This window comes from Montipora foliosa, unplaced genomic scaffold, assembly GCF_036669935.1.
Source record: "Montipora foliosa isolate CH-2021 unplaced genomic scaffold, ASM3666993v2 scaffold_284, whole genome shotgun sequence".
Classification (NCBI taxonomy): Eukaryota; Metazoa; Cnidaria; class Anthozoa; order Scleractinia; family Acroporidae; genus Montipora; species Montipora foliosa.
Window position 1 is genome coordinate 40,458 of NW_027179585.1, and position 26,235 is coordinate 66,692.

At 39.6% G+C, this 26,235-nt stretch overlaps 2 protein-coding genes across 4 annotated transcripts; both read left to right on the top strand.

The window, feature by feature from the left end:
• Positions 1–148: 148 nt before the first annotated feature.
• LOC137986714 (gelsolin-like protein 1) lies at positions 149–10,102 on the top strand. Of its 2 annotated transcripts, XM_068833660.1 has the most exons (15): positions 149–280; positions 367–438; positions 1,805–1,891; positions 2,266–2,358; positions 2,509–2,603; positions 4,747–4,822; positions 5,530–5,622; positions 6,040–6,111; positions 6,533–6,572; positions 6,978–7,063; positions 7,246–7,322; positions 7,662–7,759; positions 8,327–8,436; positions 9,207–9,314; positions 9,950–10,102. In XM_068833660.1, the coding sequence occupies exons 1-14, from the start codon at positions 212–214 to the stop codon at positions 9,312–9,314; spliced, it is 1,176 nt and encodes a 391-aa protein (XP_068689761.1). In that variant the 5' UTR covers positions 149–211; the 3' UTR covers positions 9,950–10,102. The 2 variants fall into 2 exon arrangements, with proteins under 2 accessions (XP_068689761.1, XP_068689762.1); XM_068833661.1 differs by lacking the exon at positions 2,266–2,358.
• A 2,786-nt stretch (positions 10,103–12,888) lies between these two features.
• LOC137986713 (gelsolin-like protein 2) lies at positions 12,889–25,033 on the top strand. 2 transcript variants are annotated; one of them, XM_068833659.1, is made up of 17 exons: positions 12,889–12,955; positions 13,917–13,999; positions 14,134–14,223; positions 15,124–15,213; positions 15,763–15,864; positions 16,260–16,357; positions 16,886–16,982; positions 17,593–17,688; positions 18,038–18,106; positions 18,343–18,376; positions 19,186–19,235; positions 20,170–20,204; positions 22,307–22,407; positions 23,290–23,381; positions 23,950–24,070; positions 24,259–24,297; positions 24,865–25,033. In XM_068833659.1, the coding sequence occupies exons 1-17, from the start codon at positions 12,910–12,912 to the stop codon at positions 24,927–24,929; spliced, it is 1,308 nt and encodes a 435-aa protein (XP_068689760.1). In that variant the 5' UTR covers positions 12,889–12,909; the 3' UTR covers positions 24,930–25,033. The 2 variants fall into 2 exon arrangements, with proteins under 2 accessions (XP_068689760.1, XP_068689759.1); XM_068833658.1 differs by lacking the exon at positions 12,889–12,955 and adding an exon at positions 13,677–13,723.
• Positions 25,034–26,235: the final 1,202 nt, after the last annotated feature.

A 26,235-nucleotide genomic window follows, 5' to 3' on the forward strand; every position in this document is an offset into this window, starting at 1 on the left:
AAGGTTCTTGTTTAGAAACTGCAAAATAAAAACTTTTTTTGTGTATACTAACCAGTAACATTGCAAGAGTTTTCTTTTTGACAGTAAAATGTTTCTATAAATTTGGTTAAAGGAGTAGCATTTGTTCCAGCGTTCGAACATTGTTTGTAATTCATCTGTTCGCGGTAAAACATATTTGAGAATACCTCGAGTTGCGTTGTCCTTAAAAAAAATGGAACAAACGCCATATGTTTGGCAAGATGAGGAAATAAAGCTCTTCCCCGAAAATCCAGAGATTACTGTAAGGCGAAAAAAAAATTGGCTCAGTTTAAATTGCGTGGCAGACAGCTTCTTACAGTTTGAAATTTTCATTTTTGCCCTGCGTAGGGACTATGGAAGGAACGTTTCAGACATGTTGAAGATTCCGGACGGCAAGCTTGGAAAGTCACCGAAGAAGGCGTAAGACGATTTATATTTGTCAGAGTTGAAAGTTTGGAGCTTTTTCTCCTTCTATTGATTGCTTGTCAATGATTAAGATACATCGCGGTAAAATATGCTTTGATTACATATACTTACCCTGTCTACGTTTAATTTGCTCGGCCAAGTTTGTCTTTTCAAACACTCTCTCCTGAGAATATTGGAAAATTGTTGAAATCTTAGTTTAGAACGAATATGTTAATGAGAACAGCGGCGCTAGCTCACATTTTGTCGATAACATATTTCGGCATGTAATTATTAATGATAACTCAACACTGAATTGCAAAAATTCTTTAATTTTCCGGACTTTTGAAAAGTTTGGTGGATTCCCTACTTTTTATTCACAATTGGTATACTTAACATCTGAATGACTCTGTATATCGGCGATTTGAAAAGAAAAAACGAGGGATATCCATAATTAACTATAAACATTTTCAACCTGAAGTCGGCGAAAAGAGAGTCTCTTTCAATCGCACATAAAAGATAGTTTCCAGATTTTGTCATTAAAGCAGTTTTACTGATTTACGAAGCTTATTTAAAAATTATAGCCTCAAGAGTAACTGATATAATTCTGCTGGAGTACCTCAAGTAAACTTTTGCATAATTTTAAAAAGTTAGCCAGAATATCATCTCATGTGTTTTTTTTTTTCGGGAAAAGTGTTTAATGCGGTTTAAAATTTCATTCAAAACTCAAAGAGGTTTAAGACGACTCCAAATCGAAATTGAAGTAATTTAAACATAACAAACCTTTCGAACGTAGCGATTTTAAGACCACTTTGCTTGGAATGAATTCCTCTCGCGGAGGACACCTTTTCAGAAGTACACTTCCTTTTCCAAATAAGGGAAAAGTAACTGTAAGTCAGCAGCTGGCAAAATATAAGCAAAATTGAGAAGTCAGTGGGGGTGGGGTCCAACAGTATGGGAGAAAGTAACCTTAGTAAAAACAGACACAAGAAATAATTCTTTCCTAAACAACTGTCTACTATAACGCATGGCCGGTAAATTTGTCAATTTTTTTAGGCCATCCCCTCTTTTTTTTTCGTTTACCGTCGTCCGACCAACCCAAGTTTTTGGCATTTTCAAAAAAAAAGTAATTACGTAGTTAAACCATTCCTATTCAGAGTCTTCTTGTGACTTTTTTAACTTTTTTTTTTTCAATCCGACCGACCGATCCAGTATCGGGAAACGCATTCGAAGGTAAACGAAAAAAAGGGGGGATGGCCTAATAAAATTCTAAACCGAAAAATCTAATCGACAATCTAATGCAGCGAGGATTGCATTGGTGCCTTGCTTGATTAGTAATCAAAGAGCGCACTTGCTAGCCGGATATTTTCCTTCTTTTTTTCAGGAGGTTGTAGAATGGGAATTAGCTGCCAAAGGAAAGTTTTTCAGCGATGAAGTGTACATAATTTTGAACTGTGCAAAAAATACCACGGTAGGAATGATAAGGAGTTTGCCTGAAGCTCTTGCTAATTTTCTTTCACTGCTGTTAAAAATACATAGCCGCTGATGAGGGCTTGAAAACGTACGATTGACGCCTTCCGGCAATCAATTGGGAACATGAAAGACGCTTATAAAAACCACTAAGTTTGTCGATGACTTAAAAGAGCTGGAAAAACTAAGTAACGTCGGGGCTACTACAGGCAATTTTTTTGATTGTTCAGCAGCAGAATGTTTGGTAGGCAATCAGTGTCCTTCGATTCATTCAACCGTGCGCACGCGCGAGAATGAACTGCGCTCATAAGAAATTGTTGGCAATTAGACTTGAGATGGCAGCACTAGTGTTCATAAGTATTTCTTACCTTTTAGATAAGCTACGACATTCACTGCTGGGTAGGAAAGCAAGCACCGAAGGAACTTTACGAAAAAGGTCTTCACAATGCAATGGCCTTGGATGAAGCGGTGAGAGACGTGATTTTAGCAAGAAATTCCTTTCGAGGAAATAGGCACTCCAGGAAGAAAGAAAAGAATTTCAGACTTCCTTTGAAAGGTTACCAGGTAGCATTCAAAACATATAAAGTTATGCCATAATCGTTGCCTGTTTTTTTTTAGATGGATGGAACACCACTTGTTCACAGAGAAGTTCAAGACTTCGAATCGAAGCGGTTCACAGGTTATTTTGAAGACTTCACTGTATTAAAAGGAGGGTGAGTCAATGAAAAAAACAGTGAATCTTTTTTATGCTTCATGCTCCATACAGTCTGATATGACTTATATTGCTGGCCATTGCTGGCAAGGAATTGCTCTGGGCGAGCACTGTTTGCTGGGACACAAATAATACCACATTTAAACTCTTGTTCTCCATGACAGAAAAACAGAACATTTCAAGGCCCTAGCTAAAAGTGACCATTCATTAGCCAGTGCTGATCATGTGAAAACCACTGGCCACGACATTAAATGGGATCACTTTGACATTTTAGCGTCCGGAAAAACTGACTTTCACTGCAAAATTAAAGAGACTTTGTTCATTCAAGAGCTAAAGCCTTCCCTTAATGTCAATATTAGTGGTGAGAAGTTATTGCTGTTTTAGCTATTACTCCTCATTATGTCTAGACACGTACTGCTGCAGATCATTTTTCTCAGTCTAGTTTCCAGACCCCTAATGTTTACGATATATATATAATTTTCAAAAAATTGTAACGATCACTTTTGAAAATGTGTGTTGACTAGCATACGAAACGTCAAGGTTTATAAAAATGCGTTGGAATACAATGTTTATCACCGCTGTTTGTGTTATTTTCTTAATACCACATTTGTTTGGGATATTTTGGCCAAGCCCTCATGGACAAGGCCGTTTATTGAAAATCAGCATGGTAACCTAGGAAATGCCCAAATATAGAATATATGATCCCAGCAAAGGTGAGGGGACACCCGCCATCGACAAGAAAGTAAAAATAGGGAGCGGGGTGAGGAGAGGAAAATTTGATTTGACTTTATGGAATCAGCCTCCTCCAAGCTTAAAGATCTGGAGAAATTTCCGGATGACAGGAATGTCCAAACTGCAACATGGGAAATAACTAACTAAACATGTCACACTAAGCATAAATCCATTTTTTTACCACAGTTGCCTGTAATCTCGCAATCTGATTGGCTAATTTACCGTTGTCGATGAGAGTCTAGACAACGCTGTACGCGTCTTGCCCGCGTAATTTTGTCACGCAGTGTAATAGCCAATCAAGAACGCTCATTTTGGGAAATAAACCAATCATATTGCGAGGAAGTTATAGAAACGATTGTTCTTTCCTTAAGTCATGATTTTGGTCACGCTCTAAAATAAAAACTTTCTTTGGCGTTGAATATTGTGGTAAAAAACAAATCGAAAGTGGTTCAGCGTTGTCTGTACTCTTATCGACAACGGTATTCGTCATCACAGTGCTCAAAATGTTGTGACCACTGTGATGACGAATACCGTTGTCGATAAGAGTACAGACAACGCTGAACCACTTTCGATTTGTTAAATTTCCTCTGGGAAATATATTTCTTTTAAAGAAGCTACGGCGGAAACGCAAGCCAAAACATTGCAACCACACTTTGGCGATATTCTAACCCATTCAGGGGGTACAGTTACAGTGAAGCAGGAAATCATTAACGGGAACCTCTATCTCTACTAATTCCTCGAGTAAATCCTTTCCCGAGAAAATGTATTTTTAGGAACAGGTTTTTCCCGCGAAAAGTATCATACTTCCCTTCCCGCTGAGATAGCTCTGTTTTGATTGGCTCTTGGCCCGCTGATTCTCCCAAGGGAGGCGTTCTATTAGTAAATCTACTCGGGAAAGAGTTGACTCACAGGCCAAATATGGGGGATAGAGGCTCCACTTGGTGAGCGAGCGAGGTTAAACTGTCTAGAGGAAACACATGGGAATGTCAAAAATTTAACAAATTGATTGTTATACAAAATCCCTCTAGTGCGAAATTGGATATTCACTTTGCTCTCCTGAAAAGGAAAAAAATAGGAACATTTAAAGCCATTGTCGACTTCATGTGACGTTTTCAGTGTTCTAGACATCACTGCATGTTGCGCTAGCTCCCCATTCGATCCTTACCCTTTTCACCTACCTTGTTTTCGATTTCGCAACCTTAGTCAAGCGCAAAATCGAGAGGTGAGGCTTCACGCTTATGAAAGACGGCAAACGGATTTTGCTGCTTGACTAATTTCAGCACATCTCTTGCATCCAAGGCAAACGGGGAAGAACCAATAACGATGACGAAGAAGCCATGAAGATTTAGAAGGGCCATTTCATCGGTGTTGTCTCGCGTGTAATCTCATTATCTGCATCTATTTTATCGCAGGTCTGAAGAGAGCGTCAACTGTAACCTTCATTCACAATACAAAACGCGCCTTCTCCGCATAACAGGACCATTTGGGGTGAGCCCAGGATTCGTCTCAGAGTTCTTCTCTATTCTCTCAGTACCGCAGGCGTAGATTTTTTTATTTACATTTTTCAAAAATTTCTCATTGTATTCTACTTCTTGATATGCAAAAGTGCTGGAGCACTAATTGGGGACACTGTAAATTGAAATAAGCAAATCAATGCAAACCAAATCAAATTTTGGTTTTTGAGGATTAGGGAAAGCCGGAGTACACGCACTCCGTACGTACTCTCGGTGTAGAGTAGAGAACCAACAAATTCAACCCACATATGACGCCGAGCCTGGGAATCGAACCCGAACCACATTGGTGGGAGGCGACTGTGCTCTTACCACAGCGCCATCCCTACACCCCCAACCGGCAAATTCCCTCCTGATGCAATTATTTTTGGCTACGTGGCCTCGTGGGGCCAAGCCCTCGACATTTATCGAAGAGAACCAGAAGAGAACATCACAGTTAAACAAATTAATCATTTGGAAAAAGCCTGAACAATACAAAATTCGTTTTTTTGAGTTCTTTTTTACGGGCATGTATTAATTACTCAAGCTTCTTAACTTGTTAATTAAGCTGTTCCATCATTGACTAACGGCGATGAGCTTTCGCTTTTACTGAATCGTAATTAATTTAATATTGGCCAAGTCGTTCTCCACATCTGTCTCAAGATGTACAGCAAAAAGATTCTTTGGTTTACTTTGTATTTCCAGCGCAATATCTGTGTCCGTGAAACAGCTTTGAAGCGAGGTGCACTGGATTCGAATGATGTCATGATAGTTGACAATGGAACCAGGATCTACCGGGTAATACCACTTCGTTGTGTGTCGTTATGATAACTGTGTCTACCAGTAGCAAACAGAAAACAAGTTTTGCTTTTTTCTGGGCCCCTTCCTTGATCACGTCTCCCTTTACTTAAGAAGGAGAGGTGTCGGGAATTTTTTGCTCCAACTACGTATCCGCAGTCATGACAAAAAATTGTTCACTTATCTGTGTGTGTTGGGATGCACGAGATATGTCATTTTACACGTTTTGCTTTCGCATGCATTCGCCCTTGTCACAAGGCGGCCATATTGTCTCGGGCGCTCCAAGGAGCCTAGCGGTGCCAAAAACTGTCACGTCTGGTGTTTTCAGAAATACGTCCGAAAACCCTGATGCCGGCCAATGCAATTCCGTTCAATGAAATCTAACTGCTAAACTTCGTTCTTTGCCATTTGTTTCAGTGGATTGGAAAAGGAGTCAACAAGAATGACAAGAAGGCTCTCAGAGTATTAGAATACGCCAATAATCTTGTGGTATTGTAAAAACCTGCTTTGCAGCAATTTACAGTCATTATAATATGCGCTGAAGTGATGACAAGCGCCCGGTGAACCACACAACCGTGAACCTCCTCGCACCACGGCTGGCTGTCTGCAAAACAGAAGAAGGGATCACCCATACACTGTTTTAATTTCAATAATGTATCCACACCTCCTACTTTTGCTTATGTTGTGAAGCCTTTTTAAGCCAAAGCACCTGTACTATTTCACAGAAAAGATCAGAAAAGCCCTCCGGCCAATCAAGTCTTTCCCTTTGTGTGTTAATTAATCTAGTACAGGACAAAACAAAACAGATTAAAGCTCCGCAAAAAGATTTAAGGCCGAAAAAATATATTGTTTTAGAGTCAGGTACATTTCGTTAATGTTTAGAAGCGTTCTCTCCCTTTTATGTTTCAAGATTGAGCGAAGAGGTTTAGGGATTAAAGTGGAGACGGTTGGTAAGATTCCATTTTTAATCATTATTGGTAAACCCTTATAAACCAAATACAAAAATTATGGCCAATAAATTATTCTTTGAAATTCGTTTCTCCTTCTGAATCTCCCTAGCCTCATGAGTATGTGAAAAATTGAAGAATGTTAACTCGAAACTATGCATATGCCAGCTCGGCTAACCCCCATTTTAGCAATGACAAACAAATTAAAGGAATTTGTATCAATCAAATGACTGTATATCTAATACAGAGTTTTCTTTGCATGATTCTTTTTTTCTCTGTTTCTTTTGTTAAATGCCTTTCCCCGGGATCCGAAAGGACTCCTGAAGCGTAAAAACACATGGATTTCAAGGGAAGTTCGTCGTTGCTTCCTTGTTTTTTAACCTTAATAGTCTGTTTATTTTTTCTCAGATGACAATAAACCGGAGTCGAAAAATCACCCCATGTTGGATTTGTTCCCAAACCAAGCTAAAAAGCGAAAGCCTTCCGTACGAGAGGTAAAACATTCATTTTCTCCCCTGTTTTCATATTCTTGGTGCTGCCTCGTTCAATATCTAACATCTTTGTCAGTGTCGCGCCTTTTTCCTCCACTAGTTAAGAAATAATTCCATGTCTTGCCACGCGTATCTTAGCTGGATTTTATATTTTCACGCATTTTGGTTTTCATGGTCAATGACAGACTTTCGCATTTTGGGGGACGAAGAAGAAGATGATGTTCACAGTGGTTAGCAGGATGGATATTCTTAAACACAAAGGGTAAGATCGATGGGTATAGCACTTTTCTCAAAGCTTCTTGAGCGTCTTCTGCATAATTTACATTAGAACAGCCAATCGGCGCTGGGGATTTTGATTATGCTGTATTTCCCATAACCTATAGGAAATGTATCAGGTAGGCCTTAAGGCACTTGGACAATTCTTCTTTCTTTTTTATTGTGCCTCAAATACTTGTTAACAATCTTGGCATGTCTTTGAGTTACCCACCACATCTAAACAAGATGACCCGCGTTCATTTTCCAACCCTCACATATCCAGCGATCAATATCAATCACAATTAAATTTCATTCCAACGTCGTAAATTTTTGCTGTTTTTCTTAGAGATGCCTACCCTCAAATAAAATTTGAGGAGATGTTAACTTTCCGGAGAGAAGCTGAAGGGCCTGATGTTTGTATAAGGAGGATGAAATCAAATGAAGGTTAATAAGTGTTTAAGTCCGACGTAAACTCCACCTTGAAAATATAGTTGACAAGGCAGACACCCTTTGTCAGTTTGAAAAAAACGAGGAATCATTTATTTCAAGTTTTCAGGAAAAGTGGTGTTTTTAATAGATATTTAAAATGTCGCCTTTCAAATTTAAGATTTAATTTGAATGACTGTGTTGCTCTCAAACTTCAAGGATGTCCGTTGACGTTAACAAACTAAACAAGTTCACTCCATTCAAGTGAGGCATTATATTCATTTTGGCATCTGAAACCGTGATAGCTATGGGGTAGACACCATTTTAGTATTCTTTTGTTGCCTTGCAAACTGACCCTTTTGGCCTCGCTTTCAAACGTAAAATTCAAAAGAATATTTGACCTTGAACAAGGCCAAAAGGGGCAATTTGCAATCAAACAAAAGAATACTAAAATGGCGGCCATTTTGGAATAAGGTGTATTTGATGAGACTAGCTACCATACACTCTTTTTTGACATCGAAACATAAACTCATGAGAACTGGGAAATCTCGGTTTTAAATTTTCGTTTGTTTTTTCGAATTGTAGTGTCGGTTGTGGACATCCGCTTCGGAAAAAGGGATAGTGATGATCACCTGTTCATACGCATTGGCGAAGACTGGAAGGGTGACCACGGGATAGGCTTGATTATCGGCCATGTAAGTCAGATTTCCTCTCGCATCTTTATGTCTGTGTCATCGCTTGACTTTTCAATCCTGGTGATATGGTTTGTCCAGAATTCCAGGTAATACCGGTGGTGCGTCGCTGTTTATAAGCGTCACAATATATCCCGTCAATTCTGCTCCTCAAAACAGGAGCAGTTGCAATATTCCAAATGTAAGGATGCGTTCCTTTGGGATGATCCGAAAAAGGATCACTGATCCAAGATCACTTGGATCATAGTGCATCAAAGGAATTTCTCTTCTCCTTACATAGTTACGGCTTTACAAGCACAAGGAACTACCATTAAATAATTGCTTCCATATGGGAAACAGGCTGTTTCTACGGCACCAAGAGATTATCATAATCTCTTGACGGCACCAAATAGTTACTGACAAAGAAAGCCAGAAAAAAAAAGAAAAATTCAGACTTAAGATAACAAGGGAAGGAAGACAAATACAAAGTCGGGGACACGGCAGCAACGAATAGGCCATTTCCAAGTTCATGTTTGCCTCGTCTTCAAGGAGAGTCTAAGTGCGAAGTATGAAAATTAGTTTTCATCTATATCTAAAGTAAACCTAATTCCCATAACAAAAACTTCGCACTCAGACTAGCTTTGAAGGAAGAGGGAGGGGGGGGGGGGACAGATATGAACTCGGAAATGGCTTTTACTACGGACCCAAACAAAAGGTGGCAGTGCAATACTTTCGATTATTGAATTTTCTCGAGTATTCACTAATTTTCTCAATGTTTTTGTCATGATTAACAGTACTATCTAAAGTTTTGCCCCGATGAAGATAAACATCCTTGCATACCCATTACTGTGGTCAAAGAGGGGCAGCTATCGACTCAGCTCAATGCTGCTATTGGTTCATAAGTAAGTATATTTTATACCTTTGAATGCCTTGTAATCCCAGGTTGCTTTGACTCCGATGTCAAACTCGATTTGGCGCCTTTGTTGCATGATGAGGCCATTTTCGAAAAATCAAATATTCAGCTTGAATGTGAAGAATATTTACATATCATCCACTTTCTTTGTCTTTGTCCTCACTGTCTCACTATCAAGCTGAATCTTAATATATCGAAAAATTCCTTTACCAATTTCGACCCCATGCAGGGCTCTTCTCTTTTGCCCATGACTGACGGAGAGAAGAGCTCTGGGGAACCCTGAAACCAAATGTCTTTTAATTGGTTTTTGTAAAGAACAATCAATAGCGTCTCTGATTGGTACAATCATGTTTGCACGAGGAGTGGACAGGGACCGTAAGGTTCAAATAGCCAGTTTTTGGCTATAACGACCCCATGGCGCATTTGCTCTTACATAGATTTTCCCAGAGGCTCGGGTCAGGCGCAGGCAGAAGATCCGAGGCTCTGGTGACGAGAATAAAGGTTTTACACTACAGCTATCATAAAAGAAATTTCCTCTCCCGCTGCTGTTTAAAATAGAAGGACAAATAGCTTTTAGTGTGTTTACATCACGACTCTAACAACATTTTTTCCTTTTTTTTTCAGTTTCAATTCACGGTTCGAACGCAGACGAAAAGATAATTTGGCCATATGTAGATTCTTCTCATCTCCACTGAAAGAAAGCAAATTTCATGACGTGGCACTGAAACTGTGTTTTAAGCAATGATCTTGCAACATTTCACGTTCATGCAAAGTTAGGTAGCATTACAATTCCAAATGCTCTTTTTTAGATTCTTTAGACTTATGAATGATGAGAAATAAATGAAAGAAAACAAATGGCATGCGGGATTTCAATCAATGCTCTTTTAGCCTGTTCAAGGCCCCCAGATAGTAGGGAAAGAGAAAAAAAGATGCGTGTGAAAAATGAGTGGGGGCTTGGGTCGCCTTTTCTCTTTTTCCCGACTATCTGGGAGCCTGGAACCGGCTAATGTTCTTTGAGATCGCCGGTCCCGAGTCAACCAAGACGGTCTCCAGGGGGTTTTGGACAAGAATCAAGAAAACAAGGCCTCTACTAAATTGGGTAATAGAGGAGCAAAACCAAAGGAGGAAATCAGGAAACATAAATCCTTTTTAGGGATAAACAAGCCGGGACAAGACCATGAATTGAGATATAGAACAAGAGAAAACAAAACACTCTTCTTAATTGAAAAAAGGACCACCCCTGAACGTTCCACAACGGGGCGGGTGAAGGCGTTCATAACTGGTGGTGACTAAATGGTACCCTGACTTTTTGTCAGTTTTGTAGTGCGCGACTGAGGAAAGAGCGGCGAAGCTTCGAAGGGAATTGGACAGGAGTATTTCGCACCCCATTCCCTTTGGCTTCTCCTGCAGGCCAGAGGGAATGATACCTTGACTGTTTGCTTTGCATGCGATCGCAACTTCTCAGTCAAGTGCTAAAATCCTGAATGAATTTTACTCTGTAGACTCAAACACATATTCAGGAAAAACTGTCTTGTTTTTGGGCGACTGCGTTTGCTGATTAGTAGAGAAATCTTAGGTCGCACTTTGAACCAATGAAATCCAAACACACCCTGATTTTCAGCGCTTTCTCGTGTTGGCATTATACTGGCTACGTGCGTTTTCTTCAATTTCTTTGTCTTTGTAATGTATTTTAATTTAGGCTACGTTCACACGGTACAGGACGAATTTTCTACCGGTTGAAAATTCGTCCATTTAGGGGTTCCGTTCACACGGATCCACGCTAAACGTACGAAAATTTAGACGCCTCGCCGTTCAAAAATTTGACCGCCAAAATCGAGGACGAATTTTCAGCCGGTACGGTCGAAAATTTAACCGGCGCGCTGTGAACACCTTGACCGTCTAAATTTTTGCACGGCAAAGGCGTGGTTGCATGAATGCGTGGTAACTCAGCTACTATTGTTAGCCTTTCTCTTTCTTGACGCCATTTTGGATTTCGCTAAGTAGCGCTCTGCGCATGAACAGATGGTAAAACCACTGACAAAGGTTAAACTTTAGTCCGATTCGTCACTTCCATGTGAACAGAGCAAAAATTATTGCACGGTTCCGTGCGAACAAAATGTACGGTCAAATTTTCAACCGGTAGAAAATTCGTCCGGTACCGTGTGAACGTAGCCTTAGAAGGCGTGGTCACATCCACTCAGCGAACCAGTATTCAGTGTTTTAATTCCCTGCGTTTCATAGTTAATGCATGGAGATGGTTATAAAACTCGGCAAGTCTTTTTGTTTCATGTTTTTGTCCGTATTTTTGGCCTTGACGGTGCACAAACACACCTTCCTTCGAGAAGATAACCAATCAATTCTTTCGATTAAATTATGCGCAACTAATTTGCGAACCCGTGCGAAGCAAAAACAAAAGATTGTGCACTGTCACTGTCAATTCAACATCGATTGCGACAACATTGTTCTCGCTTTTTAAAGCTTTAAGGTTTCATAACCAGTCCTTCGATTAGCTACGGTTTCATTGATAGTCTGTTTTCTTCAATTTTATTAGAAGTACTTGAAACGCTGAATATGCGACGGAAATGTAATGCAGCCCGGTAATTTCTTCCAAAATCATGGTTGTGCTTGGCGAGAAACAACTTCAAAGGGACCAAGGCCGACTTATTCCTATGCACTTTTTAACGAGATTTACTCCTGATGGCAAACTAATACAAAGCAAACAAAGATCTCCTCAAACTGAAAAAAAAAATAAAAAAGATAACCAGTTTCAAATTCGTTTATATCGTAACATTCCGTTCCTTTCGTAAATAAAGAAAGACTTACAAAATCTTACGTAAGAAACAGGAAGTCTATACTAAGGTAAGAAAATATCATAAGCCTTAATGATTACATTGATTATACCCGTGATTATAGGTCTTCAGCACATCGGAACAGACAGGCAAGCTAATAGGCCATTTTACAGTTGTTTGCTCTGCGACCTAGCCTATGAATGGCTGCGAGGCTGCCGGTGACCTTGCATTGATACAGTCCCGACTGCTTTTATCATGCAAATTGTGTTGTTGTAATTCTAATTAGTCCGTATTAACATTATAAAAGCATGGAGGTTTGTATCAAAACAGGGTCACCGGCAGCCTCGCTTCCATTCGTAGGCCAGGTAACTTAGCTACAACTGTAAAATGGTCTATTTGCAAGAAAATCGTCGAAAATTTTGAGGCGAGCTTCATTGTTTGCTGACAAGTCAATGAATAGAGTATTTTCTATTTCAATTTACGTCGTGACGAACATATATTATTGCGGGAATGAGAAACAAAAAGGGAGATTACCATGTCAAAAAGGCGAATTTTTTTTCTTTCGTCTCAGAAATTGATGGCTGCTGGTTACGAATGCCCGTCAAAAGTCGAAAAAAATGAATAACAGTAACATCTGAAAGTTATTTGCATTTCAATGTGCAAACTTTGAATTGCAGAATGTACTAAGTAATGCTCAAGGCCTGATACAAAACAACCAAATTTCCATAGTTTTATATTATAAGCCTCCATATGTGTAGTCCGGTGGATCCGATGCATGAATCACCACGGTGTCCCATGGAGACAGGCATACGTTTCCATGGAATTAGAGAAGCACAGCTCTGTAAGTTAATCTTAAATGTCGGCTTAAATTTCATCTCCTCTTGTCTAGCGCGTGGGATATCAAACTTTTTTTTCGAAGTTATAAGGTACTGAGGCTTTACCAGAAACTTTACACAGCTTAAGGTGAAGCAAGTCGGCAATGATTAAAAATTGATAAACTTGAAACGAAAGCATACAGCTGTTTCGAAAAATACTGTCCAAAAGAAGCGTAAGAGCGTTCGCGTTAATGCCGAAAGGTAGTGTGGGAGATATTCAATAAAATAAATTCAACTTATATAGTGAAGATCAACGATGGCGAGCTCTTTGGATGAAAGAGTTCTTTGGATATGGCGTTGATGAAGTGGCAGTACGCACAGGCTTATGTTGAAGCTCTCTCTCGCTATCAGGCCACCAAAACACGTCCAAAAACAAAAGGGTTCATTAGCCAAAACGATGGCTCTGCACGTGCGTCACGATTTGTGGTACATTTCTCCGACTTTCTCTGCAAAACATGACATAAAATAAGTAAGGCAAAAGTCGTCAGAATCATGCTTTGTCTGTGAATCCTAGCCCTTCGTTACTAATTCATGGCCTGGATCATTTGACTGAATTTTAAAACTCACGCATTTCTGAATGTCAGTAACATAGCATGAGCATGTATTTCTAGAGCATTGCCGTCATGTTTTCGCTGATTCAAACTGATAGTTTACCATCATGCCTTTCGGCATTGTCGCGTACGCTTTTATGCTCCTTTCAGACAACCTTTCTCGAAACAGCTGTATACTGAAAGGTATCCACACGACAGAAGTAAACTTCATAACTATTTTAGGATTGGATTAGCTGACCAATTAGATTTCAGATATCCACGAATGATTTTCTGCCATAGTTATCTTGACCGCGTTGTTGTGAAGAAAGTTGTTCTTTGTTGACAATACAGAATATACGACCTCTTTCCCTGACGTTTAAAATTCCTTAAATTGCAGTCATGAGTGGTCTGGTAAAGGCGAAAGTTTACAATTTGAGAGATTCAAATGTAGAAAAGCTTGGGTCCAACGAAGACAGAGCGGTAAGCTGTTGTTTAATTTAATTCAAGAATATGAAAAAGTGAGATGGACTATGTTTTTTGAAAAAATCCTGGAAGAAAACTGATTTTCAAGGTTTTCAAGACGTTTCGAATCATCTTTTAAATGGTCACTTCAGCTCAAGAAGAGTTCAGCCCAACACGAGCCAGCTTGGAGAGGGATGGAAGATAATGTAGGATTAAGAGTATGGAGGATCGAAAAGTTAGAGGTTGGTAGCTTTGTTTGGATAATTTTTTAACATCTGCTAAAGAAGCATAAATTTAGTAACATTCAATGTCTTAAAACTGATTGGTTTGCAGACTGTTAACATAGTTTCATTTAACATTTATGCAAACAACGGCATTATTTGAACACCTTGAAACTAATCTACCTGACAATGCCAACCAAGAAAACTGACAAAAAGAAAGACAGTATCGTAAAATTAGTTTCGTATGGTTTTTTTTAGGAATTTCTCGAAAGCTAGAAAGATGGATTCCTTAAATTTAGATCCATGCTGGTAAAATAAAATGTGTTTAGCTTTAAAATCTTTCTATGCTTGACTATGGGCGCATAGAAAGTCATCTTCAAATTTGTTTTGCTGAGTTAATCATGGAGCAGTTTTACCAGTTTATTAATATTAATATTCAGTCAGTCGGACACAATAATATTATTAATATTCAGTCAGTCGGACTCAATGTCCTGTATTTTCCTTAAAAGGACTAAGATTTCCAGCGCTCTCTAAAGTTCAAACAGAGTATCCGTCATCTTGATTTCATCTAAAATCCTCCGATCAATAAAATTTGATGTGAAAAAATTGAGCAAGAGCTAAGAATGAGCCAGGATATAGGAATCAGCTGTCTTTGGTGCCATAGGAGATTGTACTTAATAGTCTCAACAGTGTCCAATCCTACTCTGTCAATTTTACGTCATTCTGGAGCTAGTGAGAAGAAAGGCACACGAGTGCCTTTCAAAATGCTGGCTTGACGTTCGTGAAGCCGTAGTCATCGTTTTTGTGTTTCAGTGTTTCGTGAATCCACAAAGAAGGATCAACTCCTTGTATAAATAAAGTTGATGATTATGATGATGATGACTTCTAGACGCTCTTTCTATCCTTTTTTGGTTAATGAAGGTGAAAGATTGGCCAAAGGAAAAGTACGGAAGGTTCTACAGTGGTGACTCCTACATAGTTTTGTACAGTGAAAAGCTTGAAGGTTCAAAGGTGTGCACTTTTTTTTTGCACAATTATCTTAGCTAGTAAATTACTTTACTAATTTTTGTCGCTTGCATGTTCAAATACATAGAAGTACCTACCCGATACTCCTGAGAATAAGTGACTAGAAGGTGCATACGTAGGGACATTTTTAACCGTGCCATCGATAGACTGAATTGACTAGAAATTGGACAGACTACTGTGCGGGAAGTCGGGGGTTTCGGCGTCTATGTCGCCGAAATTACATCTACAAGACAATGGTAAGAATTTCCTGTCTTTTAGCTTGGATGAGGACGGCAAACCGTCCATCCCATCCAACAACCTCTAGTCGTAAACTGCGGGAAGTTGAAAAACAAAAACCCACATACTATTTAAAAATAGTATGGCACTGAGGCTGGTATTGTGAAGGGCACGCATGATAAATTGGCGCTTTGCCTTGACGTGTTTATTCTTTGATCTCTCTCTCTCCTTGTCAATTTTGCTGTCTTTTTACAAGAAAATACCCGCCCATTTTATGAAAAGTTGAATATTTCGGTCAGTTATATTTATCTCTTGTAGAAGCCGGATAGATCACACCATGTGCATTTTTGGATCGGACAGAATTCTACTGAGGACGAATATGGAACAGCTGCTTACAAGACTGTTGAACTGGATACATACGTAAGAAAAGGGGGAAATGTTAGCATTGTGTTGATATGGTGCATATGAGTTTGCAGACTGCAGACGCCATCTCAACCGGAATTGGGGTTGATCGTGTTAAAATTTGCCGGCAAGGAGAAAAGTAAATGTGTTTTTAGTTGGTAGTTCGTACAATCATATGTACCTTCACATCATATACCCTTTGTTTGCATTACGTTTTCCCAATTTTTAGATACTGTAACGCCCTATCTTTTCTTCGGTTATCGGTTACCTTTTCCACTTTGAACAATTTGTTTTCCGGGTATATGGTCAACCCGTCCATTTTCTCCGGACTTGGGAGACAAACATGAATATGAAAAATGGACACGGAGGAAACTGTTTGTTTGTTGCTTGGTTGTTTTTTTTTTATTTTTTAGCTGGACGACGCAGCCATTCAGCACCGTGAGTGTCAAGAAGATGAATCAGTTGAATTCAAGGATTATTTTGGTGGCAACATTATCATTGATGACGGCGGGTCAGTCTGATATCACAGTTTGTGTCGATTGAATAAAAAGGCCATTTAATACTACCAATCGGATAAATAAATTAGTTTTCATTACGTTTTCCGATTTACATGTCCTGTGAATAGCCGCTGTCCACTTTTTTGAACATCCAGGGGCAAATCTGAGAAAACGATAATTGCCAAAGTTCTCGCGCCATATTTTCAACCAATCAGAAGTGAAACCAAAACCAATCGTGGCTCGCGCGTGCACATTTTCCCGCGCTTTGTGTCGGCTACGTGTGATTACTTCGAGTTTTGATTGGTCTACTGGATTGTCTCCGTCCTCAGTTTTTGATTGGCCAAAGTAATAACTCATGCACCAAAGTTTGGTTTTGCTTTTACGACACTCATTTGAATACCGCTCTATTGTCCTCTACTGATAGGATCTTGATTAGAAGAAAAACAATGATTACAACAATTAAAATAGAAAAAATTGTTAGTATGGTCTCAGCACTCGTTGTAAAGCTTACTAATTATATTTTCCTATCCACTTGACAACAGTATTGACTCTGGATTTAAACATGTGGACGTTGGAGCTCCTTTGAATTTGAAGGATGCTCTTGTTCATTTCAAGAAAGTCAAGATTGATAGCAAAGGGGTAGGAACAGTAATTTATCAACTTGTCTGTACATTAACTGCATATTTCATGTGTCTTCTCCTTTGAGGGATATTTTAGGGCACCATACAAAGCCATGTACAAGTAAATGACTTATTTGGGTGGGAGACCCGGTTAATAAAGGTGCGGAAGTACATCTAAGGGGACATTTTGTAGGAACAAAAAGGAGAAGAAGCGTTTTACAGCAAATGCTCCAATTTTTAAGATGGACAAGACGCCCGATGGACAAATCTTTACATGGATTTTCCCAGTATTATTTGTTTTCACTCTCTGATCTATTCAGCTAAAAAAAAATAAACACTACAACCCAAGAGTGATTAATATAATGCACTTCCCGCGGCAGGCACGGATTGCCGAGTTGTCATAGTGTCACCTGATAGATGTGGTATGCATAGCAATACGTTGAGTCAGCTACTTCAGAAAAAAATACCGCCTCTCAATCCGCCAAATAAAACCCATTGAATCTCAAATATGAACAACTGGCGAAGAAATGCTCCTAGCAGATTATTTCTCTTCGTCAAGTCGTGTTAGAATGAGTGATTTATCACGCAGAACAGTCTGTGTAACGTGCAATTTGTTTTGAATAATCCAGACTGAGGAGTATCGAGAGGTTAAGATGCCCCTAACCAAGGCAAATCTAAAATTCAGTGGACATGTGATTGTTTCCAGCGGAAAATGCATAATGCAGGTAAGTCTTTTATGAAAATATCCAAACTTAATGTTGATAGGTCTGAACCATTTTTCGGCGGAATATAAAAGGCTAGCTAGCTGTCATATCTTCTTGAATTTGTTCCATTCCATTGCTGAAACTTCGCTGCATGATCGGAAATGGTATTTGAACGGTTTTGCAGCACAACAAACAGCTCGCTCCCGGAACCATCACAGCTGCTCGGCTTCGGCTCCAAAGGCACGAGGGCAGGCGAAGGCTATGCAGTGACTGAATTGGAAATATGTAGCTTTTGTATAGGAAGAAAAATACGATAAAACAATTACACTGTTATAAGAACGTGCTTATCTGGTCTGTCTTTTTCTTTTAGATTAAGCCGGAAAGACAGGCTGCCATCGACAGCTTCAGCCCATTCATTGATTATTGGAACAAATTAAAGGTAATTTAATTATCTTGCCCTTATTAAGGTCAGTATAAAGAAACCTTTTTGGGGCCTTTTTTGAGTGTCGCAATTCCCTGTGTGTCTCCACAACTTTCGAGAACTTCAGGAAAAGCTTGGAAGAGATTAATTAAACAGAAAAGCCCTCATGTTCAGTGATAACCGACCATGTCCGCTTAACCTTTTTCTACCGCATGCCCTAACGAATTTTTCTTTTTCTTCTTCTTCTTGAGCAGAATTCAAAGCCAAAGGCTGAGTTCAAAATTTATGGTAGGTCTATGTGAATTTCAGGTGGTTCTAAAGAACAACATCCTAAGGGTTTCATTTTACGCTCGGTCCACTTCAATACAAATGGGATATGATTAACGTAACATACGCCATGGACATAGCTTACAAATCGAATTTTCCTATTCTGAGTTATGGGTTGTTTACAATTTACAAGCAAAAAGAGGCTGGTGGTTTCCGGTTGGTTTTAATGGTAAGAAAATTCCTGATGGGATCAAAGAATTCCTTTTGTAAAATTCTCTAACCGGAGACCTTGGGAGGTAGATAAACGGGGGATTGGTATGAGCAGCAAAGGTAACATGGAACATCGCCCTTCAGAAATTGTGGTTGAAATTTTGGACCACCTTTTAGCTAGACTTGTCGAATTTTCTTTGGGCGAATAAAAGTAGACTGATCACTCCCTCTCCAATAGCAATTTTCGGAAACTTTTGGTACATTGTTAACAACTACCATTTTCTCAGGACATCTATATTTTAGACGGCTTCTTTCGCAAGTTAATATCAGCTCCGATTTGGCAACATGTGTATACAGTAGCTTTAATTTTTCGCGGAAAATGGCAATATCACTAGATCAGAGAAAATAAAGCAGGGATATGCGAGAATCACAGCAGAATAAATGGTTTGCAACCAATCTCGACGGAGACACTGATAACAATGATGTAACGTTCAATTGCTCGTGGAGGAACAAAAGGAGCTAATGAAAGATCTTTTGTTTTCGTGAAATCGTAAGGGAAAACTGATCAGGTTATGATAACACTTTCCTTTATATCTCTTACCCGTTTCGTTCTTTTAAAGAGTCTCTGGAGGAGTTAAAAAATGACAAAGACATGAACAAACTCTACCAGGTAACAAACTGTTTTGTCACCCAGTAACACGATCATTATTGCTAAGGATAATTAAGAAAATACAACTATCATACCGGCCTACTCAACTTTCAGTTATCATGTAGCCGAATGAAAAGTAACAAAGCGTTTTTCAACGGCGGTTCTTTGAAATGGCTAGTTCGAAGCCAAGGCTTATCATTAATAAGTCATTGCAAGAGGTTGTGATTGGCAATTCTTGGTGTGCACTCACGTGATTAGACGACCATGTTCGTGTACAAAACAAAAACAAAATGTCGCTCGCGTTTTGCATAATAATAGAGCCAAATTCCCAAAGGGATTCTTCGCTGTTGTTCAGTACACCAACATGGCTGCCAATGACGATAGATCGACGACTGTAAGATTGTGAGAGATATAACCCAAATGACTCATTGGGTATGTCTGGCGGGAAATATCTTGTCATTCTGCTCCAGGGCCCGAAGTGAGAAAACTTCGTTTGGCGTCACCGTTTGTCATAATCTAAAGTGAACTGGGGATTGGGAACGAAGTTGGTGTTGTCTGCAAACGTCGATATCATGCACACATGTTCAGTCAAGCTCGGCGGATTTTTGATATGTTTAACAGAAAATGCGTATGGTTCAAGGCAAATGAATGTAGGCGAAACATAGTCTATGTTTGTTTACATGTGATAGTGTTTATTATTAGTTACTTTCATGGAGGTTAGCATAAGCATGGTTTGCATGATTTTCATGTAGGTTAGCATTAGGTTAGTTCTTGCCCAAGATTTACCTAAGAAAATAGGTTTGTATCATTTCTGCTTATTAAATACAAGGCGACTGAGCAAAGAAAGCTATAAAATGATGCAGTGGAATTGACAGTCATATAAAAGACAAGCACCCGAGTTATTGTATTTCTCCCTCAAATTTTAACACATGTGTTTTCATTGTTTTGCGGACAGAACGCGCCAGATGATGAAGCAATCCAACTGGTCAGGTGATGTCTGCTCAGCCATTGCTTATCAAACCAAAGCTCAATAAGAATCCATCACTTGTACCAGAAACCCATAAGGGTTGAAACGTGTAACGGCCCCTTGTGTGCTGGGAAACAAGCTTCCGAATATTCAATTTGCTAAGTACCATATTTGGAACAACAAGAGCAAGGGGTTTCCAAATATGGTACTTAGCACTGAAACATTCAACCAATCAGTTCGCACTGAATATTCGAAAGCTGTGAACGCGGGTTACACGTTTCAACCCTTATGGGTTTCTGCTTGTACTTATCGACGTGTCACTACACACCAGGTTTTAAGGTGTAATTACTTCATAGGTGGTTTGCAACTAATTTCTAGAGATACAGATAAAAATGCTGCAATGTACAATTGCTGGTGGACGAACAAAAGGAGCAAATATGAGATCGTTTGGTTTCGTCCACCAACATGGCGGCGATGACGTCACGTGAAAACCGCCAATAAGACCTCCCCTTGTATATTTACAACATTTTTTCAATCCATCTTGGTGTGCATTTAAATCCCAATTGTTGAAGTTCCATTCGCTCGAGTTTGAATATTCTCGAGTTCCTTTAGTATTGTAGGGAGTGCCCACGGAATCGGTCAGTACAGAACGCAGACCGCGAACTGGGTATAAAACACGGACTGAATATAAAACGAGGACGGCGGAATAGGTATGACACAAGGACTGAGTATCAAAAAACGGAGTATATAACAAAACTAGGATTGTTCTGGCCCAGATAAAGATTTTAAAAAGGCCTTGAGTCCTCTTATTCGGTGTCAAAATATTGTCACGTACATGCACAGAAATGCTCAGTTACAAAATCGACCAGCTAGCGAAAGTAAGAATAGAGATTTTATCTCAAAATTGTACTTTACTCCGGGAGTTTAACACTAGGGGGAGTGGAAAAATTGTTATGGGGAAGAACGGAAACACTTTAGGCATGTACTTCAACTCTACGTATATTTCTATCTTTTATATTAAAGTCTTCTGACTGTTGTTGTTCGTAGTTTGAGCCAGGATGGCCGGATGGATTCAAAACACCCGAAGGCTGTTTTGGATCGTCACGCAATCTTTACTTCCAAAGTCTGTATAAGCGGCTAGGCCAAAGATGAAGTCGGTAGTGTGTACGCGTAAATCAGGACATGGACTATAAAAGTTGTTCTTTTGGTCAAGTGCTGTTTACAGACGGACCCGAGCAACACTGACGTGAACAATCGCAACAAAACATTGATTTTGCGAATGGGTAAATAGACCTCTGTAACAATGGCATCTCCCACTGAAGTCCTTCAAATTTCTCAGTTTCTAAACATAAACCTGGTGACCCGAGAAGAATTCCATAAATTACTTTCTTGTCTTACCTCAGATAAATACAAGTAAAAGCGTTTTTTGCAATTTCAACTAAAACCTTGAGCTATTGATCGTCGTTTTGAGCAGCCTAAAAAAAACCGCGTCTTATACCATCACAATTTAATGCTATTGTTCAATCCTTGTCGTCAGCCTGTCGCCATTTCGTTGCTCTGTGCCTTTTTCACAGTGTTTTGTACTCAATAGGCGTTTTGTGCCTAGTTCGCAGCCTTCAGTCCGCATTTTATACTCAGTCCATATTTTATACGTGGTCCGCAGTCCGGGTCGGCAGTCCGTGTTTTATAATGACCGCCACGGAATGAAGCGTTTCTGCTCTTGGTGCTGACCAAAAGAAAAGCGGACTCTGAGGACCAGACTGAGGAATCACTTAATGAATTTAAAGCCATTATCACATGCATGTAGAATTTATATTGTATATGTTATATTTTAGTTACTTATTTATTCATTTATGTATTTTACTTTATCATTTTGGGACTTCTAGTATAGTCTTTTCTGTTTTAGAATTATACTGATTAAAGATTAAAGATAAAATTAAATAACATGCAGAATCGTTCCACTCACTTAATAAACATGCAAAAAGAAAAGAAAGAGAGAAATAAAAACAGTGACATGGCTAGAAGAGTGTCCAGAGCTGGAGTCCCGCTCTGAGCTCAAGTCCAGGACTGTTTCAAAGCCTCGGATGTGCTGCCTTTCTCCATTATAAACAATCGTATTTTGCAGATTGAGCTTAGATAAGGGCAAATCTGATGATCCTTTCACAAAAGTGCCGCGCAAGGAAGACGCGAGCCCTCACACTCCTTTACAGGACATGTCTGAAGATGGTATGTTGTTTTGTATGGCTCCTTTCTTAAAATACACACGCATTGCAGGCCTATGCATGTTTTTAAGCCCCCAGGAGCCCCCTCCGCAAAATACCGCGAAATTCAACAATTAGATTAAGCCTTGCATTCGATATCTTTGTAAATCAGGCCCCCCTTTGAAATTGGCACTTGGCGTCTGTGCATCAGCATGGTTCTGTAGCCAAAGAGCCATCTCATATCGAACCAGCGCGAATGGAATAATTGTTTCATTAAATTTTTATTAAAATTCTGGAAGCTTGGACACTTGAATAAAGCCAAATTTTTCAGCTTGACAACACTTGACGCAATCAGCTTCCATATTACCGGTAGGTCATACGGTATATGAGCTGATAACCAAGAATGAGTGAACCAGAAAGCTAGAAACGCGATAGCTAAGGTTGAATATTAAATAAAACCATGGACTTATCCTGTACCCAAATACCCTCCCGCCAGTTCGGAAGGGCCTACATAGACTTCCCGTGAGTGAATCCTGGGTTTTACTCGTGAGTCTGCGGCTCAGCTAAATTCACTCTGTTTTTGTCGTTTTCAGTTTTTTTTTTCCGGATTTCTTTAAAGCCTTAACAGACGGTCAAGAAGATTCCATCGTGTTTACAAATAAAGTCTGCGGCAGTTGTCCTATATTTTCTTACCGCAGCGCTCAAATTTGAGTGTTCTTATAATAGAGTCCTTGCCAAACCTTGAAAAGTAGTATCATTCTTATTAAGTTCTTCATGGCGTCAGCGACTCTGAAATATAAATTTAGGTAAACCGAGTCATGGATTTCCGCTAGTCATTTGAGGATAAGAAAATCCGACGCAAATGATAGATAGATAAAAGTCTGCCTCTTTTACTTATATATTGCAGTGTTTATAATGGAGACTCTACAGGGTTTGTTAGTATTCATTGGTTCGAGGGCCAGCTCCCAAGAAAAGCAAAGGGCCATCAAATATGTTGACGTAAGTTGAATGTCAGGTAAAATCAAAGAGAGCGTGAATAGCTATATTGGAGATTCGACTTCTTTTGGTCAAGTGAGTTGACTGAAATGGCGAGGAACATTTCAACGAATACAATGCTAATTTATTTAGCCTTCGATTGCCACACCCAACAAAAGCTGATTTCCAAGTCGGGCCTAGGTAAACATATTTGCAGTAAGTATTTTAGAAAAACTGTAGTCCAACGCAGCAGGAACCAAGGACGGATGCAAGTTTTTGTTGGAAGACTGACAGTGCTCAGTAGTACATTGTACCCATCGTACTTTTAACTACGCTTGAAAAACGCAGGTTTTGACAGTCCAAATGCTAGATCAGTTTCAAGCCCTCTGAGATTATAGGTTCATAATAATTATGCTTTTGTCGTCGAGGTAATCCTTACAAAATGTGTGAACGGCAACTCACAAGAACCAGAGAACTCTGCACCGTGAAAAGCTAAGCAACCGGATGGAACAGGTTAAAAGAAATACACTGTGCTGTCAGCAAAAACTAGGAGCTGTGTCATTCACGATTTTAAAATGGTTTTTTTTGGTAGAAATATGGCGGTCGGAATTGCTCTTGCAGTATCAGAAGGGAATGCCAGGGTTCTATAACAGGATCGTGGAAAAAGTTCTTTCTGGCTTTGAATAATTTTCATGTCAAGATGCCGGACGAAGGTAACAAATTTCCTGGCACACGGACTAGCTATTGACTTAATGAGTTAGTGAGTGAGTGAGTGAGTGAATGAGTGAGTGAGTGAGTGACTGGGTGAGTGAGTGAGTGACTGGGTGGGTGGGTGAGTATATGGATGAAAGAATCGGTAACTGACTGACTGATTGGTTCTTTGACTTTTCTTTGATCACAGGTCTTGAGTGTATTGCAAAAGAGCGAAAGGGATGCATGGGTAAGACCTTTTTTTGAGACGCACAATATTATATTTGTGAACCGAGTAGCAAGATTCCGAACCATGCGCGGGTATACAAGTACGCAAAATACTCGACAGAACTTCTGTGAGCAGCATCATTATTTATATAAAAAGCCACCTTATGTAGAGTTACGTTTTACAAACGCCCATCCTTTCACGGAAACACACCAGTTCAACAAAATGTTGACCTACTTCAAACTTATTGGCTTCATAGCTCAGTTCAGATGCCTATAAAAAACAATTGCTTGAATTGACCGGGTATGTGCAAGGATCTGTCCTCCCTTTCATGTGTAACCCACACTTCAAATAGATGCTTTTCTTTCCAGATTTATATTTATTACGTAATTATGAGAAAGCCGACTGTAATCAGCGTCACTTCAAAAGTATACCATGACCGGCTGCCACTCATCTGGATAAAGTGGCTGAAGGAAGGAAGCATTGTTAACTGGAAATACTTTCGACCCAAAATCGGAAGTTACAGTAAAGCCAGTCACTGAAAATATACTTTACCACAAAACATTCAAAAGTAAGTGTTTCCTTTTCCAGGCGAGGAGTTAGCGGGAGCACAAAAGATGTTTGGACCATCACATGTAACTGATGCGATCAACTGACTGGGGCAGTCCTCCACAGACCGATTTACCGCGGATTTATTAAACATTAATCGCTGTTATTCCACCTTTTTTCTCATCTTTTTTCACGATAATAAAGTAACTTACAAGTAAAGACGGATTTCCACAGTTATTGTGCTTTATTCTCTTCAATTTTATGACAACATATGAGAGCACTTTTTTTCACTAATGTAACAGCTCTCGTAACCTGCTATTGTTTGGTATTCTAAACAGCCTCTATGGTTTTAAGTCTAAGTCGTTGTCTCAATTGTTTAGTTTTTGTTTTTCGCTGGGGTAGCGAGCGAATCGCATTATACGTTACGAGAGCTGCTGCATCACCCCTTTTCTTGCCTGTTATTGTCTTTCGGCTGAAATTTGTAACCGTGCACCCCAACTTCAAGCCCATGCCTAAGCGTTTCTTGCGTTGGCGAGATCGTCTCATGAGATGGATGCGACTAGTTGTTGGAGGACTTAACGTTTAATCATTTCTTGAGATTATTGTGCATACATTACATTTTGCATAAATATGCAATTCCGAAAGTCGTAATATGTGCCTTTTTCCTAGACTCCCTCGTTTCCTTCGCTGCAGACACAGGTTTCTTTGTTTGTTTGTTTGTTTGTTATTTGTTTGAGCAGGTTGAAGTTTTGGCAGCTATTCAGCTGATGTGGACTTGCTATAACCCACCCACCCTTATAATCACAGAGGACAGCCACAACACCGGGAACTTCATCCCCTACTCTTCTCGAATAGCGTGAGGGTTCGTTAACGTCCCACAGGGAACTAATGAACATGGAAGATATTTGTGAGATGGGGCCTACGGGTTTATAGTCCTTGAAAGTCTAACCATTTGCGGATGTAATAACAAAGGCTGCACTTTGTCCTCAGTTATTTTAAGACCCTGAGTGTTGGTCCGGCCAGAGTAGAACTCACGACCTCCCGCATGGCAGCCCAGTGCTCAACCAACTGAGCCACCGGTGCGCGGTGGAGTAGCTCATAGAATGCCTTTCATGGGATCTTCGCAACTCTAGATTATAGACCAACTTCGATATATTAGAATTCAACTTAAAACAATGAACATGATCTCGAGGCTCTGGGCAATAAAAATAAGGATTTGTATGAGTTTATTCCTCTGAGCCTTGAAACTGAATTTTAATATATCGAAATTGGTCTATTTGATTAAATCAGCTTAAATCGCTGCAAGTAGCTGCTTTAATTTTGTTCAGTATCAGCGACAATTGTTTCTTGTGCAAAAATCATTCTTGCTGACTGGTCGATTGTTTTCAGCAAATTCACAACCCGACATGCTCA